Source organism: Fulmarus glacialis, unplaced genomic scaffold, assembly GCF_000690835.1.
Source record: "Fulmarus glacialis isolate BGI_N327 unplaced genomic scaffold, ASM69083v1 scaffold7422, whole genome shotgun sequence".
NCBI classification, from domain to species: domain Eukaryota; kingdom Metazoa; phylum Chordata; class Aves; order Procellariiformes; family Procellariidae; genus Fulmarus; species Fulmarus glacialis.
The window spans coordinates 522-25,018 of record NW_009198361.1 but is presented as its reverse complement, the minus strand read 5'-3'; the positions used below and the strand labels follow the sequence as shown (position 1 = coordinate 25,018).

The 24,497-nt window shown below is 34.9% G+C and overlaps 1 protein-coding gene across 1 annotated transcript; it reads right to left on the bottom strand.

Annotated features, from left to right (window-relative positions):
• Positions 1-5,878: 5,878 nt before the first annotated feature.
• On the bottom strand, positions 5,879-21,411 carry LOC104073173 (CUB and sushi domain-containing protein 3-like; the record flags this gene model as incomplete). Its single annotated transcript, XM_009572856.1, has 6 exons — positions 5,879-6,710; positions 8,078-8,213; positions 10,569-10,656; positions 12,740-12,852; positions 19,074-19,232; positions 21,346-21,411. Coding segments are annotated over 6 exons (722 nt in total), but the record flags the coding sequence as incomplete, so codon positions are not given.
• Positions 21,412-24,497: the final 3,086 nt, after the last annotated feature.

Genomic DNA, 24,497 nt, shown 5'->3' with positions numbered 1-24,497 from the left:
CTCTCCCCCATCCCACCAGGGGAGACGTGAGCGAGCAGCTGTGTGGGGCTTAGTTGCTGGCTGGGGTTAAACCACAACATCTTCAAAACTTTTTTTGGATCAAAGAAGTTTTCAAACCAGGTAAGAAATAACTTAACAGATAAGAGGTGGAGGAGCAAAAGCTTTTGCCAAGTATAGGTGGAATGAACAGGTTAAGCTGCTCTGAGGGCCTGGAAGATAAAGTAACATCAACCTTATATTACTCATCTGGTTTCAGAATCACTGATCAAATATAACACCATTTAGCTTGTTAATATAGAACATCAATCTATTTATTATTTTATGCTTTCCCAAACTCTTTTTTTTTTTTTTTTATGGACGTTTACAGTTTTCTGACCACTTTTCTAGCATCAACTTATTTCTGAATGCACATGAGTGAAAATAAAAGCAATAATCTTAGAGACTCATTACTAAAATTGCACTACTGGGCAATTCTCTTGCATTCTCTTGGTGGGCTGACCATTAATGTGGTGATTCCCCATGGATTTGTGAATTTTTCAGTTGATATATGGGAGCAGAATCCTTCTGTGTTATGCTTCTCTTAGAGAAGAGTCTATTCTTGACAATTTAAAGAGCTTGGTTTTATTTTTTATTTCCCAATTTCTCAATTATAGCACTTCATTGTCTAAACCCTCATCACTGCAGAATGTGATAAAACACCAAGCAGAACGTCTCACAAGGATCGCCAAGGAGACTTAGAGTGTTCAGATATAACCTCCTTTCATTTAAGTATTGGAAAGAAGATGACTATATAATTAATTTGCCCCTACATAGCATCTTTTATCTTAGGAATATAAATTATTTTATCAGTACTAGGTAATTGGGATAAAAGTTCACTCTGATAAACATTATGTATATTCTTAGAAATGTGGACATACAACTAGAGCATAAAATTCTGGACACTAGTTAATGTGATTTAAGATGTTACCATAAAATGGATGTGCAGCTCCTTTGATGGAAGTTAGCTTCTCTTCAGTCTGTTTGGTAGCTAGGGCACTTTCTACAAGTGTTTTCTCAATATACTTCAGTCAAAAAGGTATTTTGACCTAATCAGCCAGATAAGGCATGATTTTGTATGCAGGAAAGTATGGAGCACTGACAGATATTCACTAGATACTTTACTAATTGCTAGACAATGATATATGTCTTCAACATTCATAATTTTTCACAAAATTATGCGACCTACTTTTCAGAACTACTACTACACTTAGTCTTGGTTGAGCAAGTCAGGATATTATGTTGCCATAGTTTCAGTATCAAAAGATAATAAATGGGGAACACAGCTACTTCACTGGAATATTTTTTTTATGTAATCAAATGCTCATTTAATATTGGTCCTGCTTAATCTTTGACACTACAAAATCATATTCAAAATTATTTGCCTGAGCTATTACTCATGGTACTTATTTTACTACATAAGGAAACCGAATTATGAATCATTTTTCCATTGTCCTAGCTGTCACTTAGGACAGCAGTACAAAGTAGATGATGAAAAAAATGGTCAAACAGTGGGAAACTTAGTCTGGAACTAAAGATAAAATCTACTTAGTGCAGAAATGACAGGCCTTCATTTGTTTAAAAAATGCCAGCTGGAATCACACAAAGATTTTGGAAAATAAATAAATATACACTACAGAAATCTTAAACCCAAATGCATTCCTAAATGTTTTATCAGGGTCCCCTCATGTGAATACTCTCTTCTGTAAGATTTAATTATTTCATAGAGAAAGATATAAAAGGAGGTAAAGAATAACATGTTTAATTGCTAACCAGTAATACAGATTTTATTAACTTCCAGCTTTACCAGAAAACCAACCCAGTGCATCTTTCTCTGTCATGTTTGACTGAAGTTTTGGCAATCAAATGAAAATGAAATCACAGAAACTCAGAAAAAATAAAAAGAAGAAAATTTTGGGGTTTTGAGAGATTCTAAGTAGATTTTCTTACCCATGTAAGGCTAGTAAGACTACTAACAAAATGCTTATGAGAGGAGCTCTGGAACTTGGTGGCTGAGTTTACCATTGTTTGGGTGGTCCTCCTGAAGTCACAGACACTTCATGTACCTACATCAATCTCTACTGACAATCTGAAATCAGAAAATATTTTTACAAATTAATCTAACAAAGATTGTGGGGGTTTAATATAAAAAATGATACAAGCCATATTTTTCTCCAACTCTGATAATCCTATAAAGAAGCATGCTACAACACATACTGACTTTCTCATTACGGAACAGATCATCTTTTATAGAAAGAGCATGGACAGAAGCATACAAGGTAAAAAAAAGGTATATTCCTGCACAAGAGATCTATGATTTACTCAGATATTGTAGTAGTTAGGTAATAGTTAGAGACTTACAACTGAATCCACACACTGGGATACATATTTGCTGACCTATTTGTGTAGTGATATCTGAGATTTTAAATTCCCTGCATTTCACTAATATTGGAAAAAATGATGAATGCTTCCTAACTCTTCAGCCAACTGTACTAGTGGGTTGAGATATAACATACACTTTTAAGGCCTAGAAAAGAAAAGCTGTCTTTAGATTAATAGCTTAATGACTTGGCTATAGACTCACTTTACTTCCCATTAGTTCTCTATAAGAAGCTATAAAATTTGTAGCTATCAATTTATTTCATTGACAAGAACAGCTTCTTGTATGGTTGTCAAGGAATTCCTCCAAGATAAGATGTCTACATATTAATGCCAGCTCTGTTTCACAAACAAAGGTAAAATCAGACATTTTTAGCTCCATTTTATGATGGTCTAGTTGTTCTGAGTAGTTCTACTAGAACTGCTACTTCGGTGAGTTTAGGTGATACCATGTGGTTTCTGGATTCCAGTCATGCACCAGATTGTAGTATGACTTCAACGAGACATAGTGGACCAGTTGGCTCTTGACATGCAGATAATGTAGAATTAAAAGAGCTCAGTGAATCTCTGAGACAGCTAGTCTCAGTGCTCCCAGTTACCCAGTTTAGTGGCTATTGGTTATAGAAACTTAAATGAAGTTTTAAATGTCAGTCCATAGTATTGCAGAAGTTGCCTTAATCTTGAAAGGACTCACAGAGTTGCATAACAATCTTTGTATTCCCACACATTTTCTCTGTGTAATGTGTTTGCTTGAATAATGTAGCCAAAGGGCTTGGAGGACAAAACAGTCAAATTAATGTCAGCTATCTTCCTGAGAAAAACAAGAAACAATGAATAGACTGTGCTAACCAACTCCAATCAAGCAACTGAAACTTGAAATTCCGTATGCCACAGTGAAAATTAACCCCTCTGCTACTAGAAAATTAAACAGTTCACACACAAACAATTTATGAGTCGAACAGCTCAAGAACTTCAGTAAAAAACAAAGAAACAAACAAACAAACCCCCCAAAAAACAAAGTAAAACAAAAAAACCCAAACAAAACCAACCCAACCCAACAAAAAAAAACCCAATCTATTATGAATATTTCATCCTCTATTACAATGAAATCAGTATAATTCTTGAAAAGCACAAGCTGGATACTAGCTTAAGCATTAACAAAATTGTTGAACAAGTTCAATGTAAGTTTTATTTACTTTTATATGTTAAAACATATAATGCATAAACCAAAAAAGGAAGAGCTTAACTTCAGATTCTAGGTTGCATATGAAAGTTTGGCCACTGTGAAACAGGATTTTTTTTCTTTTTAGAATTAATTAATTTGCTCTAGAACCCCCCCGAAAAACATTAGTGCATGATCCTCACAATATCATTTTTACAATGACTCCTTGCTTCTCTTTCCAATGTATTTAAAAACACAGTCTTCAGTGATTTCAACGTGGGCCTGAATGGGCCTTTTCAGTTTATAGAGAGCACCAAATTCACAAAAGAATATTAGACTTTTTTTTCCCCTAGTTATCCTATGAATAACATTTCAGATCGGGATTTGTCATCCACTTTCCATGCTTGCAAGCAAAAGGGGTAGTTAAAAGACAGTTTTAATATTATAGTAAAATAATTAAGATCCTCCCCACCAGTTTAATATCTTTAAAAGACAACACTGGTTTTTTTTAATGCCAGAAAATACTATATGCACTGGTACTACCTGTTAATATGTACGTCCTGTACATTTCTGCAGAAAGGTAGCAAAATTAATGTGCAAAGCAGGTTGTCTACAACCTTGAGGAACACTAAAATTCTCTTTTTTTTTTTTTTTTTTCAAGTAAAAAAAAGAGGTTTTTCTGTGCTTTTTACTGGGTTGACAAGTATAGGCTTTTTTTTTCTTTTTTTTTTTTTGTAAATCTGCTTCTTCAAGTCAAAGAGAAAATTCATTTTAATAAATTGATAATTTTACACATTGTGCTCATTGGTTATTTGTGAAGTAATCTAAGTCTTGCTACTTCACCTAAAGTTCACAGGAAGATTCAGAAAAAAATAACATGTTTTTAAGACGCACAAAAATACCAAATTTGAATGATTAATTTAGTTATTTTCTCATCTTCACAACTGAACAGAGTTTAAAGCTCATCTTCCAAAGAAGAAACATGGTTAAAAAAAGCAATTGTCCATTTTTATTTTGTTTACATTGCACTGAAAATTTACATCATACTTTTACAAATCCTTTTTCATAAAAATATACTTCTTTACAAAAGTGTATGCATTAATATAAGAGGAGTAGCCAGTTGCAGAAGAAACATTTTAAACGATCTCAAATGTATTAACCTTAACATTAATGAATGAATCATAGTTATTGCAGTCATTTGAATAAACAAGAATAAATAACAACCAATGGTATAAAATATAAAACAGCATCCTTTTAGTAGAATACAGTTTGACAGAGTTGTATGGATATACAAAACAAAGTGTTGTAAAATGGTTTATAAGAAATTCATCAAACATTATAGAAATCCAAGCAGCAATCCTGGGTACAATGATTTTTGGTAGGCACTCTCTATTACGGTAATAAAAAGTTTAGATTTTCACAGAATTATTGATGTCTGAAAGGGACAATAACAGATAATTCACACTGGCTAACACACAGCATTTGTGAGTCATGCTACGAATGGAAGACAATGACGTACATCAAATAAATTACTGAGTTGCCACTGAATAATTCTGATATGAAATAACTGTAAAACTAAAAATTACGTTTCCTTAGAAGTGATTCTGGAATGTCTAAAACTTGTATCTGAGGGCTGTGGAATCTGAATTGTCCCTAAAATGAAGGGATTGTCCCTAATAAAATCATGGCTTTATATATTTTTTTTTTTTTTTAAATATTTTTGTTTTCATAGCAGTACAGTAATATATTCAGTTTTAAATCATTAGCTCTAAGGATTTGTTTCCATAAAGTATGGAACATATAGATAAAGTAGATGTGAAAATGCAGTATTTCCAAATCGTAACTTCCTCTTGCCTTGTAGGTCAGATCCAAAGTTCATTGAGGTCTGTTAGAATCCATCAACTTCAATGGGATTTCGCCATGCTTGGTACATGCACTTTGACAAAATGCCTAAGGAATAAACTGATGTGATACGGTCTAGATTTAACTAGCATGGATTGAAAAATAGAGTCTTAAATTTTTGATATATGGATTTGATTATTAATATTTACTGTAAACTGCACTTTTTAATTGGAAATATCATCAAATTATGTTTTCATATTTGAAAAATATGGAAGATGGTCATACTTTTGAATTATCTTCAACAGTAAGGAACATAGCCACATGACAAAGCTCAATTCATACTAGCTTCTTGATTGCAAAATTTATCCAGTTGTATGATTGACAAAAGAAATGTAGAAACATTACCATTTCTGGGTATTGTTAATGGAAACAGAGAAAAGGAGCTTGACTTGGAACATGAAAAGGAAGCAAGATGTGAAGCAAGGAAGGAAATTCATTAAATAAGAACCTGACATTTTAATTTTTCTTCTGTGATGTGAAAAGAGTAAGTTGTACTTGCTGATTTCTAAATATTACATCTTGGACTTAAAAAATTAATTGTTCTGAGAAAAATAAAACACTAAATGGGCTGAATAAATGAAAAAAGGTACAAAACTCGTGAGAAAGATATAGCATATGACTGTTAAAGAGAAGTCAGTGATCTATTGTCTCCTGTAAGTATAGCTTTTATTTTCTACCTATATTTTTTTTTTTAACCCAGTCCCTCTATTATAGTTTTTATAAAGCACAGAAATACTAATAGTGGATGCTCCTCCAATATATGCAAATATGTTTTATGTTTTAGAATAACCTCCTTTTTTAAAAAAGCAAATAAACTGTGAGTAGCACTCATGGAGTGCAGCAATTTTTTTAAAACTCTCCATGATACACACGAAGAAGAATTCTGATCCACTTTATGAAAAACAAACTCAAAACAAAATAACCACAACCCCTTCTTGTCTATCATCCTCAGGAAAAGGTGACCCAGTATATCCTGAAAAGTGTGCTTTAACTTTTTTTTTTTTAAATCAGTGAACTGTGTGTGCACTTTGTTGTGTGTCAATTTCCAGATTTTGAAGACATATTACCACATTATACCATTGTGCAAACGGTGTTCAAGTTGGGGTCAAATCGTACCGCTTTCCCTTCCACAGACTTCGCATTTGTGTCATACATGGGGTTTTCAAAAGCAGCTTGTCCATTATTATTTTCATGTACAGAGCATCCCGTATACTGTGTTTTAGGTGCAGTCCTGTAGAAGAAAGACAGAGTATTTGTAACTGCACTTTTCCTCACTGATTTGTTGTGATTTAAGAATCTGAACAGAATTCAGCTCCCAATTCCAATTATAGGAGCTAAATATAACATCTCATTTTTTTTTACAGTATCTGTGCTAAGAATTAGTACTCTCTTTATCAAAGTTTAAGGGGTTTATGATTCATTTAAAATGGTGCTCACTAAAAAACTTAGTTAACAACCTGAGAAGAGGTAGATATTTCCACTTGGATGATCAGATAATAGTTAAGAGTACAACAAAATCTTGTAAAGATGCAATAATTCCCCAACCAGATGACTGAGATTTTCTTTTTCTCTTTGGAGGCTCAACAAGTTTATCAAGACTGAATTTATAGCTGAAACATTTTCTTTTTCACTAAATAATTCAAAATATCAAAGTTAATCACTTGAAAACGTTTCATCTATATTGTTATGCAAAATGTATACTGTATTGTAAATCATCAATATAAAAAGTAGAGACAAGTACTTATAGCATATAGTTAATAGGAAATGTATAAAAAAGTTACATGAACCTTTTTGCTTACTCTGAAGCAGTTCAAAAACAAGTGGTACCGTTTAAAAATGACGGTACATGTTTCAAACTGATGTTATGCTGCAGAGTATATTACATTTATTATTGTCAGGCCACCAGACGTAAATCACCATTTTGACAGCTAGTAGGCAATGAATTGTCTTGTCATTAAAGTGATTAAATATTCTTTAGTCATCTAATGCTTTAAAGCTATAGGAAAAGATTACTTGACACTAAATCCGAAGAACTAATACTGGTCTCAATAACATGAACAAAACTGTTGAACCTAGACTAGGGAAATTGAGAAGACTGGTGGCTGTGTAACATAATTGCATATGAACTAATAATTTCAGATGCAGAAACAGGTCCGTAATGAAACCTCTCAATGACATAATACTTGCATATACTTGCAAGCCAACAAAGAGAGCAGGCATTAAAATAAATTACTCAAGATATGACTCATAATTCTGTCACATGTAAAAAAAAAAATACAGGCAATCTACTGTGAGTACACACAAAGTCTATTAATTATATTACTCCCCATATGCCAATAATTTATAGGATCCATTTTGTTATCATAAAGAGAGAAATTTATAACATTTTAAATAGGTAGGAATGAAAGTATAGCACGGTACAATAAATTGATCTCTCAGACATTATGCCAGACCTTAATGGAGGTAGGAAGAACTGTCTATGTGCATATTTCGCAAACTTTTTGTGGTTTTACAGAAACTTTATTTACACTAATAAAGATTGAAGGCAAGAAAGACACCAAGTCATACAGGAATTCTATATACGTAATTTGTACTTACCTTTGTTTATAAAGATAAAAGCCAAAACCAGCAAATATAAGAGCAAAGAAAGGCACAAGGATAGCAATGGCCACTGAACTACTATTTGTACCATGTGGTTGATTAGAAGAATTTGAACCCTCAGACATGTTAAGACCTAAAAAGAATAATAAGAAAAAACAAGTATATAATATATGTCTTGTTACCCCCACCACATAGTACTCCATAAAGTTCAGAATTCAATAATACCTTGTGATTGCCTCATCATAACATGTTCAGCTGTATACACACAGCTGTATGCTGAGACCACCTGGAAAGTAACTGTAGTGTGGTATACGATATTCTGATTAATAAGTGAATGCAAAATGTCGGGAGAACAATACATATACTCTGGTACAGTAAATATCTTACTGAATAATTCTATATGGGATTCAAGTTTTGGATGTTATTGATACCCATTAATGTACTGTGTTACAAAAAGTCAGATTTATAATAACTCATATGTTTGATTATATTACTGATTATATTTGTATATTTCAGAAAGAATAAATACTGCATGTATAAAAAGCAAACATGATTTCAAGGAAAGGGTAAATCACCTGAAGAGGCAAACTGAAAATTCATCACATTGATTTCATTAGGTTTTGCTAATGATACATAAAGTGAAGGAGGTAGGAACAATTGTGAAGAGCTAAAGCCAGATATTGATGAAAAAATAAGAATATGATTTCCTGCATAGTTGAGGAACACATTATCTAGATTATCTACAGAGACAAAATATACACCTTTTTAATGTGAGGAAAGGAATACCAATGCAGCTTGAAAGTTAATTTTTAAGCTTTGAACTGGACCTTTTAAGAATTACATAGGTCATAATATTTCCTGACTTTCTTGATCTTACAAGGAAATATATAGAAATTAACAAAAAACACCCAAACAAACAAACAAACAGAAACAAACAGATAATCAATACACAAAAATACAGGAAAAATAAATTAATTATTGTGAGGAAAACTGTATGAGAACAGCAATCAAAATATTTTGTTTCAGAGAAGCCATTTTTGTGTTTGTGTGCATGAAATAATGAAGTGGTAAAAATGCTAAACAAAAACTGTTTAAGGATTGTAAATCTCTCTGTAACTGCATTATTGACTATATTAACTACAATTAGTTCCTGTTTAGAATTTAAACCAGAGTGAACCATTCTGTTCCTAGAAGGTATAGACCAATAAAAAGTACCTTCAATATATTAAAGAAAAGAATCTCACAACTACAAAAAAAAAAAAAGGAAAAAAGAAAAATCCCTCTGAAAATCAAACGAAGAAATACAATTTTCATAAGAATTTATCAAAACAATTTGCCAAGTAAGTCTTGCATTTTAATTTTTGTTACATGACTTTCAAATATTTTGAAGAAGTTAATAAAGGGAAATAACTCTTATAATCATTTAAAAGAACTATTTCTTGACAAAGATATTTCTAAAAATTCTTTTTAAAGAATTTGCATATGCAAATACAATGAAAATCAAGATCAGATGCAGTGCATTTTACTGTGACTTAGAATTGTGAAAAAAGAAAAATTTGCCTTTACCTCATACATTCATTAATAAATCCTTCTAGCACATTCAAGAATTAAAGAATTTCCTGGATTTACTGAAAAAAATAAGGGTGCACAATACTTTGCAGCTGAAAGAACCTACTTTTACCTCCACATAGAGGAATTTTATCTGAAGATAAGAACTCTACCTAAGGAGCCATTACATTAGTGAAAAACAGTTCCTCTTCTAAGACATTCTCAATAGTATTTTATTATTCAAGAATTCAGTATTAACTAAATTCAAATTCTTGTTGAAGGAGAAATATCACAGAAATGTCTTAAGACAGTATCAGAAAAGTAAATTAAATTATTTTTCTTAAAAAGCACAACAGAATGTTGTTACCAGAGCTCTGTTACCAGAGCTGTCTTCTCCAAGAAAGGATAAATAAAGACTATTAGTTTGGTGTAGAACTGAATGTATAGAACCAAGAAGTCAATTTTTAGGAAATAAATGTTTATCAAGTAAGTAAGATTTTGTCTTCTTAAGAGTAACACAAAGACTTACTTGCAAATATTTAGCAGTTTCACTCTTCTAGCAAACGTTTAGGTGAAATGTTTTTTCAGCACCATGAGCAAGAGACCAGTTTAGGAGATCATTCTATTAGGGCTTTCTAAATAATTATTAAGATGTGAAACTAAATGCATTTTACACATACTCACAGAAAAACATTGCCTAAAACATAACAAATTTATAGCTATACTAAGCAGTACATTGCAAGGCATCTTAACTCCCTATAATTTCTGACAAAACACTCTTTGCAAGTACTACTTAAATGAGATTTTAAAGAAATTAATATCTCAATATTCTGTAAAATGTTAATACTGATAACATCCTGCAGATGCCCTTGTACTACTGGCCGTAGTAAAATAGAATATGGAACAATGAACTGGCAAAAACTTAGAAATTGCTGAATACCTAATCTTTGAAGTCCAAATTGTCCGTAATCTTTACCCTGGATGAATCCTTGAAAAACATACGTTGCTCCATCATGTTCAGCAGAAACCTGTAAACAAAAACTACTCTGAATCAAATGGGGAAAAGTTTGTTACAAGTATCTATTTAGAAGAGAGATAACCTAATATGCTTGACTGGTAGCTGTTACTCCCCATTAAAAACACCCTCTTTTCTCTAGGAAATCTATAAAGTTCAAAAGAAAAGACAGAACTGTTAAAGGCACAACTTGGACATGCTGGTTTATGGCCACATGTACTACCTTATACTATCTTTAATTGTATTATTTTTTAAAACCAACAAAACCTAATGTTTCTGGCAATTCAGGACATCAGTATTTCTAAGTATCTTACATACTTCGTAATTATCTGATTTGTTTAGGAAGTAGATGGCAAAAGTTATATTGTAGATAATCCTAAGGATGCAAGTATTAAGATTTTAATAATTACTTTAAAAGTAAATAAAAAAGACCTCACATTCAATTGATAGTTAGTTCCTTTGTTCTTACTCAGTGCTTACCCCAATAATTACTTAATTATAAATCTATAGACCGGAAGAATATTGAATGAAGGTTTGGTACAAGAGCAAAATACACTAATATAAACTAAAAGACTTGTGGGATGGAGGAAAGGGTTGTTATCCTATGAATATGTCCCTTATTAGGATAAGTACATTCTAAACTAACACATTGCATTCAAATGTACAGGTACTTGCTGCCCGGGATAGTTATTAGGTTTAAATTCAGTGGTCCCGAGGCAGGTTCCTTCAAGATTTTCCCTTAAGCTTCCCTTTCTCAAGGCAACAGCATGTCTTCAGCAATGACCTGAAGCTATGTTTTCACTGAGGAAAAGGTGCATTTCTCAGGTGAATTTCTTACTTTGGGGTAAAGCAGCTTATTTGAGCTATTCCAAGATTAAAAAAAAAAAAAGAAAAGGTCGAATAAGAACAGTATGTAAATAGCATATGGAGTGTAGAGACTGTACTGTACTTTTGTACATTTAGAAGTCTGAAAGTAAATTTCTTGCTTTTGTCGTATTTTTTTCACCTTAGGAGCATGCTCATGAAGCCTAAAGTTTGTACAAAGCAAGGGAGTTAAGCCCTTTTACCAGTATATTTATTGTTTAAGCGGTTTACGGTTTTTTGCTTTGGTTTTGGTTTTGCACCTTTTTAAAAAATATTATTGAAACAGTCCCACAAGTTATACAAATACAAATTTATGCATACACTTCAATGTACACCTCTTCTCTTCTTTTGGCATGTGCACCCATATTGGTGTCTCTGTAGTGTTTTACCAGTAGGTGAAACATAAGAAAACAGACAGATTCCTTGAAAAATGAGATGGTGTAATAGGGATGTATGAGTGTTCATCATCATCCAAATTATTTTAGGCCCTTTCTTTTCTGAAAAATCTACTTTCTTCTCTGGCGAATAAAGTGTCTCAGGCCCCCAACACACTCTGCTTTTTCCAGCCTTAGCATTATGTTGGACAATGTTTGTTTTTCCTGTCTGTTCTCTCAAGGGTTTTCCTTTTCATGGTTTAAACACATCCCAGCCACCTGGGCTGTTGCTTCTTCTTCCTACCCCTCTCCTTCACCTCTCCTCCTCTCAGTTATGTGCTCTCTTCTTCACCTTTTTAAAGAATAAGCTTACCCCTAGAACCTCCAAGGGGCTTAATGCTTAATTGGAGCAATCTATTTTGTTTTCCCCATACACGTAACAGTTCAGCTTTTTCATGGTATTTCTAAAAATATCACCAAAAAGTAAAACATGACTGCTTGCTTAATGATAAAAATTGCTATTTTTTTTTATAAGTTGTAATATTATTATAAATTGATATTATATTATCATTATGATAAAATTTCTCAATATATTAGAATAAAATTCAAAGAGAAGTAAGAGAAAGGCTTCTGTGTTAACATGCATTATAATTGTGCCTACACAGTATGACTATTCCCATATTTTCCCTCAAACTGGTCTGCTATATCTTACAAAAAAAAAATTCATTTCATTTAATGAATCAGCATTGCTAACAAGATTCCATCCGATATGTTGCAGGATTTTTTGTGTGTAGAACACAAACATGATTTCAAACAAAAAAAATCTTTCTCCCTCTTTTGTAGCAGAAATATACTCACAAAACCATCCATAGCCCATTTTTCCTCTTTCAACTTGTTCACAGATGTATGGGAGGGTGCTTTAATGAGATATATGTGGAGCATTAGCCGAGCTTCTTGGCTTTTATACACTCCTGTAGAATATAGTTTTAAAAATTTATATTTGTGTTGAGCAGAGAAATAATTCCATCTTTAAGAATAAGCATTTAATCTCTTGCCTTAAAAAAGGAAAGCAGAAAGAATAGGTAGCATTGTTACCAACATTTTATTTTAGCAAGACGCGTTCTTTTGTGAAATTATTTCAGTTATCATAGGATTTCAACAGAAACTGTTTTTAGCTTAACCTGTAGAGAGGACAGAAGGGAAATCCTATACACACAGCTGTTACTTAACAGTTGTGGTAACAAGCCTCAGACAGAACAAACATTGACAGTAATCTCATTTGAGATGGAAAATACTGTTCCGAATCAGGCAGAGTGTATTTGAACCTTGCATCCCCACTTTCAATATTTGTAATTTAGTCATCAGGTAAAGAAGATGATAATAGGAACATCCACATCTAAATGTTTTTCCAAAAGCTAGTGCTAAATTTAAAATTTCTAAATTTGAAAATATCTCAAAAAATGGAGTTGTTCTTCATCAGTCAATATTACGACATAGTTTCTTCCAGACAATGACAAGACTTGTATATAACCTTATTTACTTTGTAGGCATAATTAATTGACTCATTTTGATTCCTGCAGAAGAAATATTTAGAACCCAAATAACCTTATTTGTTAATTGGGAGAATTGAAATAAAATAGTATGATATGTTTAGTGGTTTAATCTTCCATTACAAAGACAATGGTGAATAGTGAAAATACAGTCAAGATTTTTTTCACCCACATTTTTAACCATTTTTTTCAATTAATGGTTTAAAACTTCAGATTTTAAATACAGGCCTCTCTATGATCATTTCCTTTCTGGCCGAACACTGAAATTACTGTTCATTTCATATGAAGTCTTCTATTTGTAGAATCACATAAGGTTATATTGCACTTTACATGAACAAAAGCTAATGATGGCTAAAACTTTAACAGGAACAAAACTAAAATCAAAACCAAGTAAAAGAAAAAAATGCCAAACAATTACACTTCCACCACCAAAAATTCCACCAAACTGAAATTAAAATTCACTGATTTATTGACTCAATACATCACGGAACAGACTTCATACTGTAAATTAATTAGACTTAAACACTGGCTTTCATTCCTCCCTTTTTATTTTTTTTTTAATTTATACTAACTAACAAATGTGAATGACTTCAAACTAGATTTAGTTGGTATGTGTTAGCTACACGCATGAACTAAACTAGATCTCTTTTTATTAACTGAAAATTCCAGTAACATAGCAGTACTCTTAATTTTGGTCATTTCCCATTTTTATGTTCATCCAAATTCTGTGATGTGAACAAGAACTGGAGACAGCACTGAGATGTAGGAGAAGGTACTGGCTTTCTGTACTGGGTTTGTGTGGCAAGGTTTTGGTAGCAGGGAGGCTGCAGGGGTGGCTTCTGTGACAAAATGCCAGAATTTTCCTCTGTGTCCGATAGAGCCAATGCCAGCTGGCTCCAAGATGGATCTGTCGCTGACCAAGGCCAAGCCCATCAGCAACAGTGGTAGCACCTCTGTCATAACATGTGGAAGAAGGGGAAAAAAAATGCAGTGCAACAGCAGCCAGAAGAGAGGAGTGAGAATATGTGAGAGAAACAACTCTGCAGACACCAAGGTCAGTGAAGAAGGAGGGGGAGGAGGTGATCCAGGTGCCAGAGCAGAGGTTCCCCTGCAGCCCATGGTGAAGACCATGGTGAGGCAGGCTGTCCCCCTGCAGCACATGGAGGTTAACAGTGGAGCAGATATCCACCTGCAGCCCATGCAGAACCCCATGCTGAAGCAGATGGATGTGCCTGAAGGAAACTGTGACCCTGTGGAGAGCCCATGCTTGAGCAGGCTCCTGGCAGCAACTATGACCTCATGGAGAGGAGCCGGCACTGGAGCAGGTTTGCTGGCAGGACTTGTGACCCCATGGGGGACCCATGCTGGAGCAGTCTGTTCCTGAAGGACTGCACCCCATGGAAAGGACACAGGGAAAGGACCCATGCTGGAGCAGTTCGTGAAAGAACTGCAGCCCGTGGAAGGACCCATGTTGTAGAAGTTCATGGAGGACTGTCTCCTGTGGGTGGAACCCCACACTGGAGCAGGGGAAGAGAGTGAGGAGGAAGGAGTGGCAGAGACAACGTGTGATGAACTGACCGCAACCCCCATTCCCCATCCCCCTGTGCCACTCAGAGGGGAGGATGTAGAGAAACCGGGAGTGAAGTTGAGTCCTGGAAGAGATAGGGGGAAGATGTTATAAGATTTGGTTTTATTTCTCATTACCCTACTCTGATTTGATTCGTAATGAATTAAATTAATTTCCCCAAGTCAAGTCTGTTTTGCCCATGACGGTAATTGGTGAGTGATCTCTCCCTGTCTTTATCTCAATCCACGAGCCCTTTGTCATATTTTTCTTTCCCTGTCCTGCTGAGGAGGGGGAGTGATAGATCAGCTTGGTGGGCTCTTGGCATCCAGCCAAGGTCAACCCACCATGCTTTCCAGTGGAAAAAGTATAACTAAGGCTTCACAAAAACACTAGCTAATGCAGTAGCGAAAGGAAGGAAATACCCAGGTATTTAGTGCCCTTTGCATCTTAAGGTAGAGAAGGAAGAAATGATGGCACAACCAAATAGCCTGGTATTGGACTGCAGTGCTGCAAAGAGATGATCTGGGACACAGCAGAGTTTTCAGGGTAATAGTTATGAGTTTTATATACATGGTCAGAAGAAAATGGTGGGTGATGTTATTGTGTTAAAATGAATTCCAGAGAATAAAAACCATGGTCACATCTGTCTTGCTGGCTGCTAATCTGAGAAAACCAAAAACTTATGAATTGGAAACAGATCACATGCCCAGATATATCCCAACTAAAAAAAGACATCTAACTTTGTCCTCTCCATTAGTTTATTCACACTAGGCTCTCACTACAGACTGCAGTAACAGACAAGGCAATGAGATTCCTAATTTATGTTTCTCATTTATATGCCTAAATTCACAGAACAAAAGCCTTCTCCACATTAAGGATAAGTGATTGATCTATAGGAGGTATCATTATATATAAATCATCTCTGAGCTAAAAGCAGACTTACTTTCGTGTTAACACTGCACTGAGCTCAAATGAACGTGCCTTGATAAGAGAGAGTTTATTCTCTTGTCTTCAGGACTGTGTTACCATTAGCACACTGTGTTTGGTCACTTCAAGAGCTTGGACAGTGTGCATCTAGAAATCATTTGGAACTTGGGGAAAAAAACCAATCACATCTGCCATGGATGTATCTTACAAATGTGTGTTAGGAAATACTCGCATGAAGTTGAGGGCTGTGGTGTGTGTACATGGGCGTAAACATTATGTACTTACACTCAAACAAGAGCATAGAGAAAAATTATCCCACAGACCAAGGCATCACTGTTCTCTGCTAATTTACAATGGTGGATTCGCAAGCGTTTCTTGGTGAAAGGCTGATGTGCTTCTTCAGAGCTAGCAACTGTTTTCAGTGTCCTGGTTTCAGCTGGGAGAGAGTTAATTTTCCTCCTAGTAGTGATATAGTGCTGTGTTTTGGATTTAGCATGAGATTAATGTGATAACACACTGATGTTTCAGTTGTTGCTAAGTAGTGTTTACATAGTCAAGGACTTTTCAGCTTCCCATGCTCTGCGAGCAAGGAGGTGCACAAGAAGCTGGGAGGGAGCATAGCCAGGACAGCTGACCCAAACTGGCCAAAGGATATTCCATACCATATGACGTCATGCTCAGTATATAAACTGGGGAGACTTGGCCGGGGGGCAGCGATCGCTGCTTGGAGAATGGCTGGGCGTCAGTCAGCAGGTGGTGAGTGGTTGCATCCCTTGTTTTTCCTGGGTTTTGTTTCTCTCTCTCTTTTTGTTTTCCTTTTCATTACAATTATTATTATTATATTTTATTTCAATCATTAAACTGTTCTAATCTCAACCCACGAGTTTTCTTACTTTCACCCTCCCAATTCTCTCCTCCTTCTCACTGAGGGGGAGGGTGAGCGATCGGCTGTGTGGTGCTTAGTTGCCGACTGGGGTTAAAGCACGACACCCAGTCTACAAGAGACTGTTTAATCTGAGCCAAATAAACAAATAAAAGCTGTACTTTTCTATTCTCTTAATCCCTATAACAGCCTTGCTATTTTCACTTATGCTAACCTGATCAAAAGAACATGCCCATTTCTAACCTGTGACAGACATGTATACTATAATTACAGCAAGCATAGATGTTAAAATAAAAAGAAGTAAAAAACGATACAGCAAATGATGGAATGCAAAAAGCAAATGCTGCACGGGGAAAGAACTACTTTTCATTTCAGAAACCTACAAGTTGAGTATAGGAGAAATCAGCTTCCTGGCATCTAAATGTCTTTTTTGATCCACCCCTACTTCCCTGGCCCTTAGATACTCTTTCAATGTACAGGTGGGAAAGAAAATAATATTAATTACCTGATGATGTGTGCAATGCCTGTACGTAGAGCAAAAATGGGCATTTGTAATCATTTTTGTGTCCAATTGAGGGAACCTTTTTATTTGGAGGAGGAGGTTGTTTGGGTGAGAAAACACAGCTTCTTTTTACTTTTACTTTTACTAATCCTAAAAATATGAAATACTACATCCGCTGCACGAAAGAAAATAATATTAATTACCTGATGATGTGTGCAATGCCTGTACGTAGAGCAAAAATGGGCATTTGTAATCATTTTTGTGTCCAATTGAGGGAACCTTTTTATTTGGAGGAGGAGGTTGTTTGGGTGAGAAAACACAGCTTCTTTTTACTTTTACTTTTACTAATCCTAAAAATATGAAATACTACATCCGCTGCACCTAATATCCTCATAGAAATTACATAGCTGGAACTAAACAGACATCATACAGTAGAATAAATTCGCAGAGAGTCAAGAGAAACAAAGTTACCAGTCAGAAAATCATTTATGAAACATTCAGTTCATCTACGGTCTCTCAAGTGTGACTCTTCAAAGGACACCTACAAAATACCTTCAACAGACAAACCTAGTGACAAAAATTCACCACTCTGTTAGATACTAGAAACTAAGAGCTCAACAGAGACATGGATTCTTTGGCCCATTACGTTATTGCTGTAGACCACCCCTCTCAGAAACACATGGGCTGAACTTTCCCCTGTCTTTTTTTCCAACAGGTTAATGTTCTGTCGCTTCTGTCCTTGCTAACACCTCTGGGATAAAGAGTGATGTTAAACTACTTCAGAGAAAGGGGTCCTTAAGTGATGAATAAGATTAAAACCTGCAGTGTGCAGCCTATACATAACCGAGATTTTTAGGCTTCTTCAGTCCTTGCAAAAAGTGTTGTAGACAGAGGGTGAAGTTTCAAGAAACTAAGTTTTGAGTGATAATATTGATTTCAGGTGTTTCTTTTGTGCTTATTCACATCCCTGTGCTATAGCCTGCCACTCCTGTGGTGTGACAGGCCCATTGTCTGTGTGGCTGAGATGTCTCAGTCAAGGGTCTGACAGAGTTCGAAAACAAACAAAAACTATAAACCCAAACATTTTTTACAGTATTTTTGTTTGCTTGCTTGTCAAGCCATATTTGTATTTTCTGCTGATGGTTCACAGTAGAGAACTGTGCATATTGTGCCAACTTAACCACGGCAACAGTGCTCTGTGTGGCAGGGACTGTGGAATATCATAAACCAAGATTGCAATCAAGAGCTTCTTCTGAAAACACAGCGTGAAGAGTAGCTACTTTTTTCAGCTATATCAGTTAGTCTAACAAGTGTCATCTCTCCTTGCTCTTCATGTTCATTAAGTATCCCTGCCTTGCTAGGTCAACACATACCAATCTCATCATATTGCTTGTTAGTCATTAATAGGCTATGGTAGGGAAATTGTACAATTAAGAATTAAGAAAATCTCAAGAACGGTGATTTAAGTTTATATATAATATTTAAGGAAGAACCACGAGAATTAGGATGATTCTTTCACTCCTCATTGACTATTAACTCCAAATATAATAAAAACCTGGGAAATTAAAAAAGGGGAGAGAAGGAAAAGGTGGAAAAATCCTTGCCTTTTGAAAAGAAACTTAACTAGAATGAAAATTTCTTTGATAAGCTAAGAAAGTTTCCAGAAGATATTAAAAGTTTAAGTGTTATGCATAAAGTTACAGGGAACCAATGTATATAAGGCAGAAAAAAATAAATGGAAATTAGTTTTTCTTATCCCATACCTGATAGCAGCAATTCCATATTGCTGTTTGTAAGTGTTGCATTTACTCTTCCTGAAGTTGCATTGAAACTGGTGACTGTCAAAGTCATGGGCTGTTTCTTGCTTTTGTAATTGTAAGATCCTTTCCATATATAATTTTGGGCAAATACATCATCAGGAACTATACAGACATCAAACATGTTTCAACACATTTTGCAATATATAACACTTATGAAGTCAAGCATCCAGAAAAATATATGATAAATATTAGCATTTTCACTACTTTACCCTCTGTATTTTTAAGTCTATGAGGCATAATCTTCACACATAAAGCATAGAAACCTGGCATGAACATTTATGAAAGAAATGTATTTGCACTGAAAAACACAACCACAACTGTACCTTCATTTGCTCCTTTCCTCAAATATGGACATATCCTAAAATTAAACCAACTTCACAAAATCTAACAGCTGTAACCAAAAGACCAGATTCCTCTCACTGCAGAATCTTTTCTATGCCAGCACAGACAGGCAGGGACATGCAGCTAGGATTAAATTTTGCAGAAATTAATATTGATTTAGATATCAAAATTTTTATAAGCACATTTAAATGACATTAAAAGATTATAAGCATCTTCTTTACTACCTAGTCACTTTTTCTAATGAAAAATTTATATAAGGAGTTTTGTCTTGTCTTCAAATGCTTAGAAACATTATGGGCTTCTCCAGGAGAAAAAAAAATCCTCTAACTTAAAATTAAAACGAGATCATAAACTGCAGGGAGAAAAAATATGCTAGATTTATATCTTTACATTTAATATTTATCATTATCCAACTGTAAAATGGTTAATTTAAGTAATGCTATTCCAGCAACAGTATGGGTAAAAAAAAAAATAGTTACCTATCCAGTAAAAACAGATAATACAAATCTTTAAAATCTTAACATGAGATACCATTTAAACAATGAAACTGAAGGTGACTTAGGATGGGTTTACTACACTTTCCAAAGGAAATGTATCAAACTTAGCCCTATAACAAGTAATCACTATTTAAAATCAACACTTTCACTTTATTTGAAGCCACTCACATTGAACTTAAAGCTCTGGGTTCGTGTGTGCATTGGCATCTCATGTCAGATAAACACAGAAGAATACTTGCCCCTTTCTCTCTCAGGATATCCCAAAATTCAAGACTGGGCCACACTGGAATACCGGATAGTCTTCCTTCATAATTTATTTTATGGGTCACAGAGACAGGTGGTCTTCCCCATGAAGGGTAAAAGACTTTTCCTAGTTTTTTGTTTGTGTATGTATATGTATATATGCATATATTTTTTGACAAATAAACACATAAAAACAAAACACCTAGACACTGGGCCTGCAAACTGCAAGAAAGAAAGGAAACTGCACAGTGCAAACAGTCTGATGCTGTTGATTTGTGATCTGCCTGAAATTTATTTCCCTACTTTCAGGAAAACTGATCTTTATGTACTTTATTTGCAATTAATTGGGACTGTACAAAAAGCTTCTGAATGAAAAAACTGATAATATGACTACCATGCAGTACATCATTGACAAATACAGTTCTGAAGCTGTGTACAACCTGTTAAAAATCAACCAACCAAACAAAAAGGCCCCACAAAACTCCCTAAAACCCCCTATGCTAAGGAATTACTTTTAAATCTTTATTTATTATTGGTAGACATTTAACAGGCTTATAGTCAAAGGCTAATTTTAGTTAAGGAGACTTCTCTCTTCAAAAAGTCTCTTCAGTGGACAGAGAAAGGTTTCTCTTGATCTAGTCGAGACACACAAAGATAGTCGTCTTTAGCAAATTGGTTAAAACTGGAGCTGACTTTATCCAGAGTTAAGTTGAAGGCTAATACTGAAGTATTTAGGTAAAGCAATTTAAATTAGCAATATGTAAAAGAAGTGCAAGACTGTGAAAAAAACTGTGAAAAAACACGTTTTTAGATTATTTCTGGGTGAGTAATATAGTTTCTGAATGGATAAATTGCATAAGATCTTACACAGAACACAGTGGTTTCAGTGAAACCAATAAAACTCTCATCACATAACAGTTAGAAATTGTATATGGATATAAATAATACCACATAGTCTAGGCGAACTTAAATATTGGGGCATAATTTAATTAATTATGTTTTTATTCTGCTAAGGTAATGCCTAATCCAATACCCTTTATTCATCTAAGCCATTCAGTGCAGTCTCACTAAATCAATCTTGTTGTCTTTTCTACAGAAATTGTTTAAAATTATATATACCTCAAAGTACTTACCACTTAGTTTGGGACTTGGTGTTCCCAAAGCTGGTCTGGGGTCCTTCACTAATATTTTGGAACCAGCTGTTAGAAAGGTTGAATGACAAAAAGACAATTCAGTAGCAAATATGTTAATCAGAATCTAGGAAAATAGATTCTGTAATGGAATTTATTTGTTAAAAAGGATATAAGATGATGTTTCAAACTCAAATACGAATGACATTTCAGTCAGTATTGAGCCTTAGTATCACAGGAGCACGTACCCACTGATTTCTTCCATTGCCGCATTTTCTCCTCAGTCAGTCACCTGGATGCTACCAAGTCATTTGCAATACCCAAACAGTGTAGGCTTTCACTTCAGAATCCACATTTCAGAATTCACAGTCCTGGACTATGCACCTAATATGTGACATATCTTCTAATATGTCATCTAAGGCAAGTTATGTCCTTCAAATTGGGATCCACACAAAATAGCACTGTGAATAGTGCTTTGACTGGAAGCAATGCAACACCAAACAGTGAAGAGATACCTAACAAGGGTGTTTTAAATCATTTTCCTCTCCAGGACTTAATTATCTTCAACAGCACTGAGTGAGACATCTTGTGTTCCAGACTGAAAACCCAAAGATGCATGCTTAATCTCTTAACAATGGAGGAGAAGGTCACTGTTTCTTTAAAGAACAGCAACAGAAAGAAAGAAACAAATGAGGCTGTCCACAGTATCTCCAGCTGCTCAGGTGATTTGAGCACTAGAAGTTGGAGAATTTTGTTTCTTCTCTGCTTAGAGCAGGAACTCTTCCACCGTTGAAGACAGTGGAATGCAATAGGACAGTGTCATTTCCTGCAGCTGAATCTATTTTATTTTGCAGAACTTAATTTGGATTCACTGGGCTATAAAGAAGACACATAATTCTGCCTCCTAATGTAGAATACTCTCATGCAGCGCTAGGCTCTATTCCTTGCTCCAATGGTTATTTCAATATTTTGTATTTTGAATATTGGCTTTAAACCAAGGCCTTGTCTTTCTGATTGATACTCTAAAAAAAATAGACAAGAAAAGCGACTTCCTTCTCCCTGAGTGGACTATTTCACTGCATAAAAAGGAAACTTTAGCAAGAAGCACTGAGTATTTTTCTTGAGAATAACTTTTAGCTTATTACAGAAGGCTTGCTCTTGGTATATAGATTAAAACTGGCAAGAAACAAGGGCTACTACTGTTACTACTGATTGATTAATCTGTATTTCCTCTCTGTTTTGAAAGAAACTTACTGAACATGGTTGACCTGGAGGGCGTGCTTCAACAGCATATGCTTTTTTACTACATCAAGCTCAGGTTAGAAATAATTAGATCATACTTTCCAAAGGGCTTTAGTATAAAAAGCTGCTGAGTCAATCAGCCTTGTCAAGGTGTATACATTTCTTGTCAAGTTCAGAACAGAAATTTTAAATACAAAATAAAATTTAAATACAAATTTTAAATACAAACCCAAAACAAAAATAAGTTATCTATGGAGTTTAAGTTTCTAGGTCCAGATATTTGCTGAGTAGGACTTTCAAGATTGCAGTTTTATATTTAAAGGACAAAATTCTGGTTTAATTCCCTGCAGATCCTTTTAGAGCTCTCAACTCCAAATGTTTTATTCCTTTTCATCCATTTCCAAGCTATTTTTGTGATGTTCACAATCACAGGTGAACAACCTGACCTGGTGCTCTTCTCCCTTCCATAGGAGAGAGATGTTTCACCCCTTTGTAATAGGTAAAATTGAAAATATTTAATAGATATTTTACTTTTTCTCATTAGAGTTAATACTTTACAATATGTTGCTCATTCTTAGCTTTCTCCACTGCTAAAAAGCAAGAAGCAAGACCTCTGATCCTAAAAATTTTGCACTTCTGTAACATTTTCTCAGGACATTGGGAAACTAAGTTATATGACAAGGTAGATACACACATAGTTACCACTTAATACTTTTAAAAAAGTTCTCATAAAGGTTCTTTAGTATCAGATAGGACAGCTAATACTACTTGTTTCAATATCATCAGCAGAAAATTCTTGGATCAAAATACAACTCATGAATCACATTTGGCCTGCCGTAACACTTCCTGAGTACTGAACAAGTCATAATCTTCCTGGCAGCTTGCTTTCTAACACTTTTGCAAAGCTCTGCTCTGTTTTCCCCCAGCTCTTGCCTGGCATGTAATGCCAGGACACCTGTTTTTTAGTAATACAAAATATTCATTTCCTATTTCCCTTCCAAGTTGCAGCTTTTGGCTGTATAGCCTTTGAATGCCTCTGTAAGAGCTCTGGGGATAACCACATCTGAAACATTAAGTATCAGTAATCTGAAAGGTGATTTAATTATTCAGGAAATAGAATTCCACCATGATTTTGCCACGAGTTTTTTCATGCTCTGCCATGACAAAGTATGTAGTAAAAATTAGAAACAAAATAAAATGATGGAACATCAAGGACAAAGTAGATACATTTTGTTTGTAAGTAGTATATTGTTGCTTACATACAAATATAAAATAATATAAAAACCCTATAGATTAATTCCATGCAGTGATTCAGACATCTACTTGGACTTTAGGCATCCTTCTCCAATATGAAAATAGAATCATAGAATCATAGAGTCATTTAGGTTGGAAAAGACCTTTAAGATAATCAAGTCCAGTCATTAACCTAAAACTGCCAAGTCCATCACTAAAGCCTAAGCGCCAATCTACACGTCTTTTAAATCCTTCCAGGGATGGTGACTCAACCACTTCCCTGGGCAGCCTTTTCCAATGCTTGACGCTTTCAGTGAAGAAGTTTTTCCTAATGTCCAATCTAAACCTCCCCTGGCACAACTTGAAGCTGTTTCCTCTCATCCTGTCACTTGTTACTTGGGGAAAGAGACTGACACCCACCTCTCATTGCTCTTCTTTGGACGTGCTCTAGCACCTCCATGTCTTTCTTGTAGTGAGGGGTCCAAAACCAAACACAATATTCGAAGTGTGGCCTCACCAGGGCCGAGTACAGGGTGGGGACAATCACTTCCCTAGTCCTGCTGGCCACACTAGTTCTGATATAAGCCAGAATGCCATTGGCCTTCTTGGCCACCTGGGCACACTGCCGGCTCATGTTCAGCCGGCTGTCAACCAGCACCCCCAGGTCCTTTTCCTCTGGG